The sequence below is a fragment of the Macrotis lagotis genome, chromosome 4 (assembly GCF_037893015.1).
Source record: "Macrotis lagotis isolate mMagLag1 chromosome 4, bilby.v1.9.chrom.fasta, whole genome shotgun sequence".
NCBI lineage: Eukaryota > Metazoa > Chordata > Mammalia > Peramelemorphia > Peramelidae > Macrotis > Macrotis lagotis.
Genome location: NC_133661.1, coordinates 92,971,537 through 92,989,568, shown reverse-complemented (window position 1 = coordinate 92,989,568; position 18,032 = coordinate 92,971,537). Strand labels below are relative to the sequence as shown.

The following is an 18,032-nucleotide window of genomic DNA, read 5'->3' as shown; positions in this document are numbered from 1 at the left end:
GTTGTAAACCCAAGTGACCAGAATCATGATGGCCTTGACCAAAGTAGGGAAAGTAGTATAAAAGAAGGGTTTTAAGCAAAAGACAATGAGTTCTATTTGGGATAAATGGAGTTTGAGATATCCATGGAACTTCCATTTGGAAAAGACCTACAAGCAGTTGATGATAGTATGACCCTGTTGTTTTTGTCCTTTCTTCTTTTTTTTAGGGTTGTTTTTGTTTGTTTTTTCAAGGAATGGGGTTAAATGGCTTGCCCAAGGCCACACAGTTAGGTAATTATTAAGTGTTTGAGGTCACATTCGAACTCAGGTACTCCTGACTCCAGGGCTGGTGCTCTATCCACTGTGCCACCTAGCTGCCCTTGTCCTTTATTCTTGAAAAAGACCAGACCATGACATAAGGAAGGTGATAACATGACAAACATGTGAATTGGATTTGAGTGAGGGGGGTGTGATGTGCTAAGTCACCAGCCTCACTTTCTCCTCCAGAACCATCTGGGTCCAGTAGTCTAGGATGACTCAAGATGGCTCTGAATGACAGGCCATCAGGATTAAGTGACTTGCCCAAGGTCACAAAGGTGTCAAGTGTCTGAGGTCACATTTGAACTCAGATCCTCCTGACTCCAGGGATGATGCTCTAACCACTGCACCTGGTGTGATATTGGAGAGCAGAAGATAGGTAATGGATAGATAATCAAGATGCTCCTAAACTTTGGAACATTAAAACTTTATTATATCAGCTATTACATTATACATCATTTTATAGTAAATGTCATATTAAAGCTTTAATAGATTTCATTTTGAACAAAGATTTAGAAGACACACTGTACTTTTATAGAGGATATCTATAGACATTGATAAAAAGTCATAGGACCTGATGAAAGAAGTGAGGGGAAAAAACCAAGGACAGAGCCAATGGTATGCCATAGATAGATAACAGAAAGAACATTTTATAAAGTACTTACCTGTGCTAAGTTCAAAGTAGGGTTGAGAAGAAGGAAGAAGGGTCATCATGAGGGGACCGGGCAACAAGGTGGAGGTAGAGTGGGTCCCAGTGAAACCAGTATGATGAATCTTCCCATGACATGGAGCATCTAGGTAAGGTCTCACCATTGAATAGGCCTCAGGGTGGAGTCATCCCCAAAGGACCAGGCAATAAGTGTGAAGGTGGAGCAGACCAGAGAATGAGCCAAGAATGAACTGGAAGTTGATGAGGTCATGGATCAAGCAAAGGAGACTGAGGAATGGATAGAGAACCAGGAGAGGTCATTAGTCATGAAAGCTCAGAGAGGAAAAAATATTTAGTAGGAGTAGGTGGTCAACATTATTGGATGTTACTAGGAAATAGTTGGGATCACTTTTGAACTGGGTAGGTCAAGGAAGCTACTGACCTAAGTTGGGTCTTGAAGGAGGTGAAATATCAAAGGCAGGGATTTGAGGGGAAGAGTTTAATCTAGGTGTGGTAGTTGCCATGTGCAAATGTTTGATTGTGGGAAAGGACAGGTTGAACTAGCAGGATAGCCCACTATCTCTAGAGAAGGGAGATCTTAGTTTTAAATGGATTCCTTGCTGAAATCTATGGATTTATTCTTTTAGCAATAATGCTTTTAAAAGCATAAAATAAAATATATTAGATTACCAAGGAAACCAATTATTCTGAAATACAATTATCAAAATATTTAAACACAAATAAATTCATGGAGCTGAGGATGAGAACCTGTCCTGGAGACAGTGGTTTGCAGGAAAGTGACTGGGGAGAAAGAGTACTAGAGAGATGGGTTGGAATCAGGTCGTTGAGGGGATGTGGAGCTTTCTGGTGAGTGGCAAGCAGGAGTTTGGTAGTGACACCCCAGTGACCCAGCTTTGGGAACTTCCTTTTCAGCTAGTCTAAAAACTGGGCTAAACATCAATTCTTTCCTAGATATAGTTTCTATTCTTCAACCTTCAACCCAAGAACTCTGCTAATAGCAAGCAACATATTTTTTTCCTGCCTAAATAGCTTTAGGCCTGAGGGGGAGTGATAGTGTTGAAAGATCTGAGCTCAAATTCAGGCTGATAGGATAGGGTCTGGTTGAGTGACTTCAGTCATTAGCACCATTTCCTGATTGAATGGAGGATATGACAGACAAGGGACTATAAAATGAGAACAGAAATTAGCTAAGGGATAGCAGTGGGATCACTCCACCTACACCCTTTCCTCCTTTCTTAGATTTCCCACAGGACTATCTACTAAACTCTTCTGCAGACAAACTCTGGGAAGATTCCAGATGATTTATTAGACCTCTGATGGCCTTTCTCTACTGCCCACAGAATTTCTCACTATATAATGTGAAGAAATGGAAAGAGATTTGGATTCTATTCTTGCCTTGGCCACAAACTCATTGTGTGACCTTGGGCAAATATCCACCCTATAGATTTTAGTTTCCTAATCTTCATGGGGGCTGGGGGAAAGAAGGAAAATATGACTTTGCTGCAGCTGAAACTCATCACCATGGAAAGGCACCAGGGAGGAAGGGCAGTAGGAAAACAAGGAAGTTGGATATTCATTCAGGACTATGGGAAATGGAAGATGAACCCTTATTTACAGAGAAAATGCTGAGTTCACACAATTGGCTATTCCAGCAAACACAATAATTAAAATTCCCCAATGAAACCCCCAAGTGGGTTTCAACTTTGTAATCAGTGCCATATTCACATTTCAATAGCATGAAACTGAAAGAAAATTACTCAGATGTAATCAAAATTCTTTGGGGATAGAATTTTTCTCTACCTTCCCACCCACCCCAATTATCACTCTAATTTATTAAAAAAAAAAAGGCTGATTCTGTCATAGCCCATGAGTCAGCTTCCCCAAACATCTGGATAAGAGTGAATAACTGGGACTCCCCCTTTCTGTCTCTAATGGCCTTTGGCAGCACCCAAGAAGGATTACTTAGAGAACTGGAGAAACTTAGAGAAATGGAGAACTTACTCAGCATCACACAGTTAATAAGCAGCCTAGTTAGAATGAGAGCCCAGTATTACTTTCCAATATCAGCCTAAGTCTCTTTTAGGGCATGGCATCTGAAAGCTAAAATGATAGAAATCTTTTGGGAGGTACCTAGATTTTTCTTTTTGAAACCCACATCAGGTGATTCAACCCAAAATAGCAATTAAAACCAATTCCTTATATTTGTACCAAATGTGCCCCTTTCAAAGTGTGGTGGGCTTCCCAAGAATCCTATAGGGGAGTTTAGATAGAGAGTATTATTTCAACTTTCTAGTTGAAGAAACTGAGGTTATGTTTAGTTTAATCATAGTATCACAAATGAAGAATTAGAAGGGACCTTAAAGATCACCTAATACAACTCCTTCATTTTACCAATTAGGAAGCTAAACCCAAGGAGGTTAACTGAACTAGCCAAGGTGACAAATAGTAAAGAGTCAAGTCAGAGTTCAAACTAAGTCCTCTGTCTTAAGAACCAGAGCTCCACTTTATACTATTGCCTCCCTATACTATTTCATTTCAGTATTTATTACGGTAGTACCTGCCTTAAAGGAATTTATGTTTTACTGAGGAGATACAAATAAATACACAGATAGGACTAATATAAGGGAGGGAGGGACAGAGAAAAGGCACAATCAGGCAAAATCACTGAGTTAAATTATTGATAGGCAGAATCAGGAAAAGCTTCGTGGAGAAGACAGAACCTGACCTTAAAAACCTTAAAAAAAAAAGGGGGTTTCTGGAAAGCAGAGATGACTTCCATTTAAGTGATCCTTCCATTATGGCCTCTAAAGATTTTGCAGGGCCATTTGAGGGCTAGAAGTAGATATAATTCTAAACTGGAAAGAAGGAAAGGAGACAGTGAAAGGTATACACAGTGGGGTACAAATGTCCAGGGTCCTGGCTTTCTTGTCTAGATCTGACCCCAAGACTTAGTGATGATGTCACAGAGGATTAGCCTTTGAATATCCATGGAAAATTCTTACCTCCAGAAACCTGTTCAACCTGCTGCTTCCCTCCACCTATTTTCTCTCCTCTATTTTCTCTTTATTACAGTCCCCAGCATATGTCACTGAAGTTAGTCAAGACTTGATCCACCAAACAGAGGAGAAGCTTGAACTGAGACCCTGCAAAGAACTCTTTTCTCACTGTGCAAAGTAAGTACTTCCTGAGGGGTCCTCTCACACCAACTTCACCCCCTTTTCCCAACTCCATTATGTACACCTCTATTAAGTAGCTAGGGAAACTAAAGATTGTCGAATTTGAACTCAGGTACTCCTGACTCCAGGGCCAGTGCTCTATCCACTGTGCCACCTAGACGCCCCAACCAGTATCTTTCTGATAGACATGGTAAAAAACTCTAAACATAGTAAGAGGATAGAGTGAGTGGAGAGATGGGGAAGGAGACTGTGTCCAGAGATGAGATGATGTTCAGGCTGCCTCGGATGGACTGTGGCAAGTGGATATCAAGATTGCTCCATGGGTATGGCTAGGAGGAAGCATTTCGGTTTCATTCTATAGGGGTGGACACCAAGGAGGAAGAAGCATTTCTAGTCCATTCTATAGTCATGGACACTGAGTAGGAAGAATCATTTCTAGTCCATTCAATAGGGGTGCACACTGACGAGGAAGAAGCATTTCTAGTCCATTCTATAGAGGTGGACCCTGATTAAGAAAAAGCATTTCTAGTCCATTCTCTAGGGGTGGACACTCAGGCACCTGGTGTCTCAGGTATTCACCAACATGCTCCAAGCCAAGCCAACCAGCCATGGACTCCACGCTATATGAACAGAGATACAAAAGTGGCAAGTCCAAAGAAAACATCTCTGTTTTAAAGTGAATAAAAATTAAGTGGCTGTACAGTCCATTTCGACAGAGGAATGTGCAAAGTTTGCCTGCTTTTTCCAGAAAACCTTCAATGGGATGGAGTTTCTCTTTCCCTTCCCCCTTCCCCCAGCTTCCTCCCATCCCCAGTACTTCAAAAGCCATCAGTCTTTCCTAAAGCAGAAGGGGCTCTTTCTTTGCATTATTTCATCTCTTTGTCTGCTGAGAAGTATGTTGCCTTAGTGAGGGCAGCTCTACCAGGCTGCTCCCCAGATGGAGCCAAAAACGCATTTTGCTTTCCAAACACTGAGCTTGCTAGCTTGCTGCCAGGTGTTCCCTAACTGGGTGTGGGGGTGTGTGTGGGGGGGGGGGTCCCACACAGACTTGACTGCTCACTTGTGAGCACACACATATACACGTTCTTCCAAACCCTCAGGAGGCAGGATTGTCCTAGATGGACTTGTACCCTCAGACTGAGCACATGTTGTCCTGTCTCAGATGATGTAATGGCATTTAAGGAGACAGACCTTGATGTCATTCTTTACACTGCCTCCCACTCCAGACGTCTGTGCATCCAGCTCCTCCCCACCCCCATACATACTCCAGTCACTGGGCCTTCATCACTCCCTGCTCCCCTCCTCTATGCACAGTTTTATGAGCTTCCAATGTAAAAGGGAGAGGCAACTAGATAGCTGGGCCTGCAGTCAGGAAGACCTGAGTTCAAATCCAGCTTCAGATACTTATTAACTTATTAACCACGTGACTCTGGACTTAATCTCAGTTTGCTTCAATCCCCTGGAGAAAGAAATGGAAAATCACTCCAGTATCTTTTCCAAGAAAATCCCATGGACAATATTGGCATGCTGTGGTCCAGCGGGTCACAAAGAGTCAGACATGACTGGATAACTGAACAACAAGAGTGTAATAGGATCCCTTGACAATGACAGCTTCTAGAGTTGACCCTGAGTGGGGAGAACTTAGTGGCCACTTGGGGATGTAGTTATTATAGGAGGAGAGAAAAAATTTTAAAAAAAACCCTACAGTTGTTCTCAGTTTCATGATCTAAGAGCTTTGCCCATCCAATTGAGTTGATTGATCATCACATTTATGTGAATCTGGATTAGGTATGTGGAGTTCCAGGACCTGGAGAAAGCAACAAATGTGCTTTCAGAACCTTGGAGTTGGGTAGCCAAGGGTCAAAGTTTTGTCTGGGCTCTTAAGAAGTTGGGCAGAGAAAGGGGAATGCTTTCATGAAATGAAATCAATCAGGTCCTCAAGGTAAGGACAGTGGTCACTACATAACCACATGGGTGTTTTATTAATAAGGGTGATGTGAACTTATTGCTAATGCTTCTGAAATAACACCATTGGAAAAAGATCTACATATTCTACCAAAGTATCTTCTTTTTTTGGGGGGGGGAGGTGCAAGGTAGTAGGGTTAAGTGACTTGCCCAAGTTCACACAGCTAAGTAAATATTAAGTGTCTAAGGCAGGATTTGAATTCAGGCCTTCCTGACTCCCTGGTCCATGCTCCATTCACTGCACCACCTAACTGCCCTTTCTGCCATACTATCCTCTCTCTCTCTCTCTCTCTCTCTCTCCCCCTCCCCCATCAACATATGTGTGTATATATACATATAGTTTTTGTTGTATATGAACAGATAGACAAATATGTGTATAGACACATATATGTATCTGGTCACATTTATATATATTCACACATTTACCCTCCCTCTGCCTCAGCCAAGGTCGGCTATGATTTGTTCTGGATGTCTGGAGCCCTAGGAAGAGATGGGTCAGTGGTAAAAAGCTAACTTGTGACTAGAGATGGGGGCGGAGGGTGGGGAACCGATGGAAGCTTTGGACCAGCTGCAGCATTACCAGGGTTAAAAGTAACTAAAGGCATAGAGAGGAAAGGAGTAGAAGTCAGAATAGAGAATGACATCAGGGCCTATTTCCCTAGTCTCCATTACGTCATCTAGGGCAGGACAAAATGTCCTCAGCAGAGGTCTCCAGTCTGTTGGAAATAATCCTGCCTTTGGAGAGTTTGGGATGTGTGTGTGTGTGTGTGTGTGACAGAGAGAGAGAGAGAGAGAGAGAGAGAGAGAGAGAGAGAGAGAGAGAGAGAGAGAGAGAGAGAGATATTTGGTTTATGAACACCTCAAGTGAAACAAGCTAATTCTATTTGGGATAAAAACTGACTATTTAGAAAAGCATTTGAACACCCTTTGTAATAGTATAAGTATGCTTTCAAGTGTGCAAGTCTTAAAAAAAGTGTGCAAGTCTTGCCTCTAGATATAGATAAAAGAATTCCAAATAATTGTGGATTTTGAGAATAAGATTATTCTCACACACATGCAATAGGATCATAGATTTAGAGCTGGAAGTGATTTTAAAGATCATCTATCTAATCTAGCCATCTCATCTTGCAAATGAAGAAACTGAGGCAGAGGGATAAAGTGACTTCCCAATTGTCTCACGGAAGTCATAGTCAGATTGTATATCATATATGTATAATATTTATTTTGTAAATGCTATTCACATTGTATCTTTCTTATTTCTAGGTGGCCTGTTTTGTGTTGGCCTCATTTAAAGTTGATTCTATTTAAAAGGGACTGACTGCTTAAACAGGTCATCCAATGTATATTGCCTAGAGAGACATCCCAATAAATATTCACTTTCTCCTCCTGGGTTAAACTCATCATACAGTTTTTTTTTAATTTTTCATCATACAGTTTTCATCAGTTCTCGTTCATAGAGAAAAAGCCCTCCAGCTGTCAGTCTGAGGTATGGATCTAATCATCTCCCTCAGAATCCACTAGACCACTATTTCCCAATGTAAATTATCTTCCTGAAGGAGCATGACAGATTCTGCCTTTGCCCAGTTGGGTGGCAGAAGCTTGCAGTATATTCATGGTTTAACCCAGATCTCCTACAGATTGAGAAATCCAGTTTGCAGTAGAAATGCAGAGTCCTAGCTCCCCCATCTTCTGAATTTTTCAGAACCCACTCTGGCTTATCTCATGTGAGAATAGTTGTCAATGAGTTGACACAGGGCTTTCTCTCCTAGCTATTGTGTGGAAAGCCTCATATTTTATACAAAACACATCCATCTTCCTTGCCCTCCCTCTCACAGACATTCATTTATACTCTTCAGCTTGGCCTATTGTCATCCTCTCTTGCTGCACCTTTCAATCTCCAACATCATTACCCAAACTGAACTTCTTGTTCTGTATCCCTTGAATCTCTCAAACTTCTTTCTACATTTGTTTCTACTTTTTCTCATGCCTGGAATATCTTCTCTCCCCTTTTTCACTCATTAAGTCACATCCTTTAGAGTCCAACTCAAAATGTTATTTCTTTTATGAAGCCTTTCCCAATGCCCTAGTTGGTAATGAACTTCTCCCCTCCCCCACTATGTCTCATGTAGTACTTCATTTTGTAATTATTTGTAATTCATTGATTTTCTTATAAAGTAATATTGTATATTAGAGCTTAGTGATTTTCCCTTACAAATAATAATTGCTGACTTTTAAGGCACTTTAAAGCTTGTAAAGTCAACAAATCAAATTAATAACAAATAAAAACAAAAAAATTTTTAAAGTAACAAATTAATAACAAGTATTCATTAAGGGCTCACTATGTTCTGGCCCTATGCCAAATGCCAGTGATATAATTATAAGCAAAAATGAAGAGAATCCTTGCCTTCAGGGTGCATAAATCAGTGGAAGAAGACAACATCTAGAAGAGAGCTGAAAAGTTTAGATGGGGATGAAAGGTGGTGTGTAAGGGCTATCCTTGTGGGATTATGGTAGTGAAACCTGAAGAGTGAAAACCACAGCTGGGAGAGGAATGAAAGATGACCAGATGGGTCCTTGTTCAACATGGAGGTTCCCATAGAACTCATTGAAGAGGGAAGGGTGAAGGAATGTTCTAGGGCAAGAAGGCATCTGAGTCATGGCTATAAAATCTGAAGAGTCAAAAGCAGAGACAGGAGAGTTTTTACATACATTATTTCCTTTGATCCCCTATTAGAGTGTAAAGCCCATGATAAGAACCATCTAAATTTTGTATCATTACCAATACCCAACACATATCTAAAAGAGATTTTAATATGATATTTATTTTTATATTCCCATTCTTCCTGGTTCAAGATGCCACTTCCCCTCTGGATGCATAGATGTGATTGGAAAAAACCCTCATGCACCACATACACACCTGAAAATTATCCCTAAGTCAACAGCTTCAACTGGCTTGAGTAAAGTCTACCAGCTACTGTTCTGCCTCTGCAAATCAGACAAACCCCACATCTTTGCTCAAAGAGCACCATCCTGTTCTGCCTGTCTTTTCTCGCTATCTCTCCACCACTGAGTCATGTTATTTGAGGTTGGACTTCAGGGTGTCCTCAAGGTCTTCAAGGTTTTCCCCTTGATGGCTGTGTGAGTATCCTGCTTCAGTCCACCACCAATACTAGCACCTAGCATTACCTTTAAATGCAAAACAATTCCCCCCCAAAAAGAGGCTATAGAACAGAAAAAATGCTAAAAGTTGGTTTGCAGGACTAGTATGTCTTCTAACTGCAACAATTAATTCAGAACAGTGCCAGAGTTCCCAGAGAACTTCTCCTATTCCTAGTGTTTGTGATTCTCTTTTTTAACTTGTTTCCACACTCACAGACAAACCTCACTACCAGTCATGGGTACATTTCCTTCTTATAATGCTGCCAAGAGTTTCTTCAGGATATAGTGGAGAAAGTACTGGTTTTGGAATGTGTTGTCCTGAGTTTGAATCCTGGCTCTGCCACCTGCTGTTGGTGTAAACTTGGGCAAGGCTTTCAACTGCTTTGAGTCTCACCTGCAAAATGAAGGCAGTGGCCTAGGGAATCTTGATTTGTCTCTTATACCTGTAAATCACCTATTTGCTCTTCAAAATCATGTTGATGAATGAACCTTTTACATGTTAAAGTATTTAATTTGACCCTGACTCATTGCAAGCCCTGGATGATAAAATGTGTGTCTTTTTTCATCTGAGATAGATCTGTCCTTGACTACCTAAGTGGAGAGCCATTTCAAGAATACCTGGATAGCATGTATTTTGACAGGTTTCTCCAGTGGAAGTGGCTGGAAAGGTAAGTCTCAGTTCTCTGTGGTGTGTATTGTGTGGGTGTGGTGTTTAGGCATGTTAACACATATTATGGGTGGGTCATTTTGAATAGGAATTCAAATGATAGAGTCTTTGATTTTAAAAATACGTTCAAACATTGCATTTGAACCTTGCTTGTGGTACAATGGAAGGGCTTGGGCAAGTCATTTAGTTAAACTTCTCAGACTTCAGGCTTCTCATTTGTAAGTGAGGGAATTGGACTAGATGACCAGTTTTAAAACTCTTCCAGTTTTAAAATTCCATGATTCTATGAAGGTGTTACAGGTCTCATTATCATTTGACCAAGAGAGAAGTGAATCCCAGGAAGCTGGAACTCATCTAAGATAGATTCCACAGATAGAAGTAGAGTTAGGGCGAAATCCTAGGCCTTCTAACTCCTGTGCTGCAATCTTTCCAATATATCATGTAGTCCTTGTGTTTATGTGATACACAGCTAAATCTAGATGGGTCAAGACAGGGTGGTCCCACAGTAGAAGGGCACAAAACCTCTTTTATCGGAGATAAGGACACAGGGCAAGGAGCCTTCCTAAGATGAGCATGTTTTGTTGCACCAAGCCCAGATACTTACTGTTCACTGGGGGCCACTGAGACTCTCTGTAATTTGAACTTTCTGTGGTCAGTGGAGCAAAGGAAGCTGGGGACTCGAATGTTCAGCATCCATCTCCCCTTCCTCCCCTTGTTTATGTAAACGCCAAAGCTGTCCACTTTCCTCTGAAGAAAAAAATTTTTATGACTGGCAGCACCCCCCCCCCCAAGCCCCATGAAATCTTGTTTCAACCTTTCTTCCTTTTCTCCCTGCCTTTGATCAAGTATGATAGAAACAATATTCTCTCTCTCTCTCTTTCTCTCTCTCTCTCTCTCGTGTTCTTGTTATAACTTCATCTCACTTTAATATGCAAAAAAGCATATTGGGGACTGGGAGCCTTGAAGGATGTAGCCTCTGCCTGATGAGTTTAATGGCTAAGACCTCACAGTCAATGAAGCCAGTTAGCTTTCCCATTCCCTGGCCAACATTCTTATCAAGGCATCCCAAGAGAATCTGAGAGTATGGATGGTGACTCAGCCCAAATCCATCCCCTCTATAGGAAAAACAATTGAGGATATGCTACCAAGGGTGGCTCAGTGGAGTCTACTCTGTAGTTAGGAGAGATTGTATTTGTACTGAGTAAATATTTAGAGAAGCCCCAGGGTATAAGAAGGCAGTATGTGCAATGGGAGGAGCCTGGGATTGGGAATCAGAAACTGAGATTTACTTTCCTCTTCTTCCACCTCTTGTCTCTGATTTGGGGAAGTTTGAAGCTTTCTGTGTCACTATTTTCTTACCCGAAAAACAAGAATAATGATACTCACATTACTTATCTCTCTGTGTTATGAGGGTCCAATGAGATAACTTATCAGCAAAACTCTTTCTAATTATAAATTGCTATACAAACATAAGCTTTTGTTATTAATCAAAAGAGACCAGGATTCAAAGTCAATAGGCTTGGCTTTTAGAGGTAATGATTAGAACACAATCAGAAGTCTTTGGGTTTGAAATCCTGGTGTTGCAATTTATTGGTTGTGATACCCTGGTAATAATTTCCAAATCAGAAAAAGAGAGGGTCAGACCAGATGACGTCCTAGTTCCCTTCCGATTCTAAATCTAGAATTCTCATCCTATCTCTGTCATTCCCTGTGTCCTTGGGTCTATGATTTGGAGCATGCATTCTTTGATTGGTGCTCTTAGCAGTAATTATACCCACCAGTTATATAGCCTTCTTGATTGATGCTCTGAGCAGTAATTATACCCACCTGTTATATAGCCCTTAGTAATCCATCTTCAATATTTAAGCAGCATGATTTCATCTATGGGCCTGACACAGGTAATGGCACCCATACCCCCACCCCAACTCCACCCTTGCCTTAGTGAATGGTCTTTATAAGGAAGGATCAGTGGCCAGAAAGGATCATTTCCATGGTGGCCAGTCTTTTGGGAAATGAGGTAGACTTAGATGGGTCAAGACAGGGTGGTCACACAGTAGAAGGGCACAAAACCTCTTTTATCGGAGATAAGGACACAGGGCAAAGAGCCTTCCTAAGATGAGCATGTTTTGTTACACCCTTGCCTTAGTGAATGGTCTTTATAAGGAAGGATCAGTGGCCAGAAAGGATCATTTCCATGGTGGCCAGTCTTTTGGGAAATGAGGTAGACTTAGACTGGTTTTTTGATCAAAAGAGTTGAGAGTCTGTATTGGACCCATACTTTAGAAGGAAATGATAAAACCTCTGCTGAGGTGGTATACCCTAAGGACCTCAGTTTGATGAAGCAGAGAAAAAGACATTAGTGATCTAGTAACAGGTTAGGAAGCATTACCAAACCTGGGTGTTACAAGGTTCATAAAGGGACTGTGGCATCATCCAAATTGAATTGGGAGTGCTACAACAATCAGTTCTTCTATTGTAATGGATTCTTGTTATAGCAGATACAATTAGGCCCCTGTCTCCTGGGTACCATGTTGTTTTCTTTCTGGTTTTTTAAAGTTATGAATCAGAAAATCATCATCAAATATAAGCATTTCCATTTGTAAAGGAACCAAAGGGGGGAGGGGAAAGGGGGAGATTATAAATGAAAAGCCTAATCTTATTTTGATGACTTTAATTACACCATAAAAATTCACTGGTATTAGTGAAAATAAGATTTCCCATTGGATGGGACTGTTAGGAGGAAAGAACTTTCTATTAGTGTGTGAATGGATTGGGGCAGGGGGTGAGGGAAGGATGGTGGGGGGGGGGTTGCTTCCTTGAATCAGCTAGGGCTCATTATCCCTTCTCAGATTTATCATGAAAATTTGATATTATCTCCTTTGCATTTATTATATAATTTGTCTTATTGTTATCCATACAGATTTTCTCTCCTCCTAGATTAAAAATGTCTAAATTGTTGGGTTTCTGATATCATCTTTGTCCCCTCAGTTGTTAACACAGTGCCATACCTACATTGGGGCAGTGACTGGGAGTAGAAAGAGCCCTGCATTTGTAGTCAGAGAAGATCTGAGTTTGACCACTGGCTCTGTTACCTATTACCTGAGTGAGCTTTTACAAGTTTTGACCTTTCAGTTTTCCCTTCTGTAAAATGAAGGCCTTGAATTACAAACTCTTAGGTCTCAGAAACCCTTAATGTTCTTAAAAATAATTGAAAGTTCAAAAGACTTTTTAATTTATGTGGGTTAAATCTACCAATATTTACCATATTAGAAATTAAAAACCAATAAAATTTTTAAATATTGGTTCATTTAAAAATAAAAACCCATTACATTTTAACATAAGTAAGATATTTGAATGGAAAACAATCATATTTTCCAAAACAAAAAAATTCAGTTAAAAGAGTTGCATTGTATTACATATTTTTTGCAAATCTCCTTAATGCCTGGCTTAATTGAAGACAGCTGGATTCTCATATCTGCTTCTGCATTCAGTCTGTTGTGATATGTTGTTTTATTGAAGTATATGAAGAAATTCTGGCCTCAGATATGAAGCTCAAAAAAAGAGGAGTATTTTAAAAGGAAAATCATGTTTTAATATTATTATGAAAATACTTTTAATCTCATATACTCCCAAAAGGGTCCTAGGGGACCCCCCCAAATTTAGACACAGCTGAATTAGCTTAGAGGATCTCTATTGTCCCTTCTAAAACTATGATTCATAGTAAATCCTTTAAAAATAACTTGTTAAATGAATGAACAGTTCCCAAAGAGTTAACATATCTTCAGAATTTGATCGTTTGCCCCATTTTACTTGTAGGTTCTTGCCCAGTTAATGTTTCTCTATTTCAGTGTTAAAGGGATTTTTCTCTCCTCAAGGTTAACCAAGAAATTCCTCTAAAATTGTATTACACTCCTCCACTAGCAGTTGAATTCTGTGGTAATGTAGAGTTACTGTTTGTTCTTCTTCTATCGTAAACTGTTAGGGCTGGTAAACCTTGATGTGGTTTGGAGTGGAGCTCAGTAGGAAAAGCTTCTAAGGCCCAAGTGTAGAATACATGCTGATAGGATGTTCTTAAGGCATGAAACAGGCCTCTGGCTGATTATTTGCAGAGGAAATATTTAGAGGAGTGTGAATTCTTGCAGAGTAGGCAATTATTTCATACTAATCAGGATTAAGCTCTGGTTCTTCAGCAAATAAATCACCAAAGCACATACTCTTAGAGCTGGAAGGCTCTTTAGACCATAGAGTAACGTAAGAGGCCGTTTCCTCCAGGTCCTTTCTTTTATAGAAGAGGTTGCTATGGCTCAGGGAGATGAAGAATTCCAAAATACATTTGTGGCTGACCCAGGACTAGAACCCAAGTCTCCCCTCCCTCTCTGTTTAGTATTCTTTTCATTATACCACATGCCCTTCTGAGCATCTGTGACATCATATCTAAGTGGAACTTGATAAATTCTGAACAGACTTAGCAGAAGCTAAATTGAATTTTACAAAGTATGGGGAATATGCTAACGTACCTGCATCTTGGCTTCTGAAGAAATCAAAACATTACTATCCAAGAGAGCCTTTAGTTTGCTTACAAGAGAAATTGACCCCCGTGGACCGATTTTCCATGTAGATGTCATTTCAGATGAATATTGTGGGTCTAGAATTGGTTTAATTTCTTTAATCAGCTTATCACTCTATAATTAATTAATTAATTGATAAAAGTCTAATTCAACTTGACTTTATTATAAAAAGTGGCTTCAGTATAAAGTTCTGCCCTTAGCCTTTTTTTAAAAAGCAAGGACATAATTATTATAACCAATAATCTATATATTGAGGTAGTTTGGATGGCTTAGTGGATACAGTGCTACCAGGAGCTAGGATGACCTGAATTCAAATTCAGCTTATGACTCTTACTATCTGTGTGACACTGGTCATGTTATTTAACCTCTGTTTGCCTTAATCCATTGGAGATGATAATGGAAAACTATTCCAATATCCTTGCCAAGGAAACCTCACACTGATAATAGGGTTTGCCAGGTTATAAAGAGTCAGACACAACTGAATAACAATCTCTATAGTCTCAAGTCTTCAGCCCTATATTCTCATGCTGTCTCTTTTCACAAATGTTACTGGGAGCAGCATAAATACCTCATGTTCCCCTTCTTCTGAAAGTCTGATCTCATGTATAGTTTTTCTGGGTTTCCCAAGCACTTTCCTTATAGCAACCTTGTGAAGAAGGCAGCATAAGTTCATTTTTACAGCTGAGGGAATGGAGGTGAAAGATGATAAGTGAATTTCCCATTGTTACTACTGACAGAACCAGGATTCCAACCCAGGTCTCTAGACTCTTAACTCCAGTACTATTTTCCTCTGTACAAGAGGTTTCAGACATGTAGCCCATGGACTTGTGTGACCCCCTTAACTCCTGAGTATAACCCGAACCAAATTAAAATAAAATTAGGAAATATTTAACAAAATAAATAAAAATGCAATAATATATAGATAATATTAATTTTATCAATGATAGATGATACCATAGATAATATTAGTATTATGTTTTTCTAAGTCAATATGCAGCTTGCAGGAATCTTAGGTACAGTTTGGTAGTCCCCCTATTTCTATTTATTTGACACTACTGCTCTATACCGTACTGTCACCCCAGAATATCTCCTTTATTTTAATTTCAATCCAACTTTAAACTTCATTTATTTTTTCTTTTCCTCCCTCTGTGGCATTGCCATCATCATCATCACCACCACCTCTAGTATCATCATATAACTCACCTTTATATGATGTTTTGAGGTCTCAAAAAAATTGATGTACATTATCCCTACAGCAAACCTATCAAGTATAGGTATTTTTAAACCCATTTTTTCCAGATGAGCAAAATGAGATTCCAAGAGATTAAGCAACCTACCCAAGGCTATCCAGTTAATAAGTGACTGAGGTTTTATCCATTGCTTTTGGCAGAAGATAAAATACAAAAAGTATGTTTAAATCAGCTTTTGGATTCAGTTTTAAAACTTCTTCAATTTTTCTCTTTTATATTTGTGACTTGCCTTCCACACAAGGAGAAAAACTAAGTATCTTTTTGGTCAGATTCAGCCCCCAACACACATTCACAGCCTTTTATCTGAAACATCCAAAGGAGTGATTCCCTAGTGCCTGATGAGCCAATGGTTCTGATTTTATTGGGGATCAGTCCAGAAGTCCATATAACCTTAGGGTGTTAGAGATGGTGGGACCTAAGCAGTCATCTGGGTCAACTTCTCACATCTACAGAAGAGTAAATTGAAAGCCACATGATTTTGCCCAAAATCACAAACCTTATTTACAACAGAGCTGATACTAGCTAGGAATGCCTCATCATCAACAAAAGCTTACAATGTAAAGACTTGTCTTTTTTACTTCAAAAGCAGCAGGAAAAATATCTTAATGTCATAAGACCAATGTTGACTTCTTGGTTTCTTCTAGACAACCAGTGACCAAAAACACTTTCAGACAATATCGAGTGCTGGGCAAAGGAGGCTTCGGGGAGGTGAGTGATTTCTTTTTTTGTTTTTGCAAGGCAAATGGGGTTAAGTGGCTTGCCCAAGGTCACACAGCTAGGTAATTATTAAGTGTCTGAGAACGGATTTGAACCCAGGTACTCCTGACTCCAAGGCCAGTGCTTTATCCACTATACCACCTAGCCGGCCCTGTGAGTGATTTCTAAAACCTGATAGGAAGAATATTTGTAACTTAAGGCACTTATGTCCTTGGCTGCATTTCCCACTTCCCTTGGGTTGTGCCCAAAGTTGGCTTCCCAATCAGGGTTCCCCAAGCATTCTTATTCTGGGGTGCATTTGTCAGTTTCCACATTGGTGTGAATCTCCTTTGAGCCAGGGCTTGTTATGGGAGTATTGCTGAGGGAGAGAGTGAGGGGGAGCAGAGAATTGGTGAGGGTGAAGAGGAAGAAAACTGACTTCTTAGTAGCCACAGGTTTGTGTCCTCTTAGATAAATCAGGGTGGCGGCAGTTAGGAAGCTAGGTCTGTACTCAGGAAGACTCATCTTCCCATGTTCAAATCATACACCTACTAGATCTGTGACCCTGAGGAAGTCACTTAACCCACTTTACCCCAGTTTCCTCATCTGTAAAATGAGGAAGTTTTGACCAGTAACTACAGTATTTTTGCCAAGAAAACCTGAAATGAGGTCAGATCACCAGAGAAGCTTCCAAATTGGGGGGGGGGGGGGAGTGAGGAGCATTATTTGAGAAAGCAAGAAAGGGAACAAAAAGACACAGGTCACAGAAACAGGCAGAATCACTATTACAAGTGGGCAAAGCAGGTAGATAGCTGTTGACATGGAACCTTCCCTCAATACCTTTTCTTCCTAGTTTGATTTTTTTTTGACTAAGTAAAAGTAGTCATTCTTTGCCTCATCTCTTTCTTACCTAGTCTTCATTACTGAAAGGGCAATGCTTCAGTCAAACTGAGAGCTGTTAAAGGATGCTCACTTGAAAAGAACAAAGTCCCCCACTGTACCCAGCATCATCTCCAGTCTGGCCACTGGACCCAGATGGCTCCAGAGAGAAAGGGAGGCTGGTGACTTTGCACAGTCCTCCCTCACTTAAATCCAATTCAAGTGTGTACCATGGTATCCCTCCCTGATGTCACAGTCTTCTTCAAGAATGAAGGACAAACAACAACAAGTTGACTAATACCTGAAATTCCACACTTAGAATTTTAGTCCTTTGGCTTACAGACTTTGATCCTTCTTTATAGCTCCCTGAGTGTAGATATACAACATCTGGGTATTTTCTCAGTTATTTATGTATAGCTACTCAAATTCTTTCCAGATAATAGGTTTGACTGGAGAAGGAGAAAAGAAAAGGACATGAGGTTCCAACAGCAGAGGAGATGAGAAGGAAAGATGTTAAAAGGGCACTTCCAAAGTGAGAAATAGTAGACCATGCAGGCTATGGGCACCAAAGATATATGTTGTCTGTCTCACTAATTTGGCAGCTAGTTGACCCACTGGGTCTTAACCATAGTTTGTGCAACCAAGAAATATAACATTGATATATGCTTACTCATTGACTTGGTAACAACCAGGGATATTCCAAAA

The 18,032-nt window shown here is 40.2% G+C and overlaps 1 protein-coding gene across 2 annotated transcripts in view; it reads left to right on the top strand.

Moving 5' to 3' along the window:
- GRK5 (G protein-coupled receptor kinase 5) overlaps window positions 1-18,032 on the top strand; it is a 320,227-nt gene that overhangs the window by 262,618 nt on the left and 39,577 nt on the right. The window contains exons 5-7 of one of the 2 annotated variants that reach the window (XM_074233539.1): window positions 4,040-4,140; window positions 9,843-9,935; window positions 16,397-16,460. In XM_074233539.1, the coding sequence (XP_074089640.1) occupies window positions 4,040-4,140; window positions 9,843-9,935; window positions 16,397-16,460 (258 nt within the window). Of the gene's footprint in view, window positions 1-4,039; window positions 4,141-9,838; window positions 9,936-16,396; window positions 16,461-18,032 lie in introns of those variants that run through there. The other variant, XM_074233540.1, reaches the window with a different exon arrangement.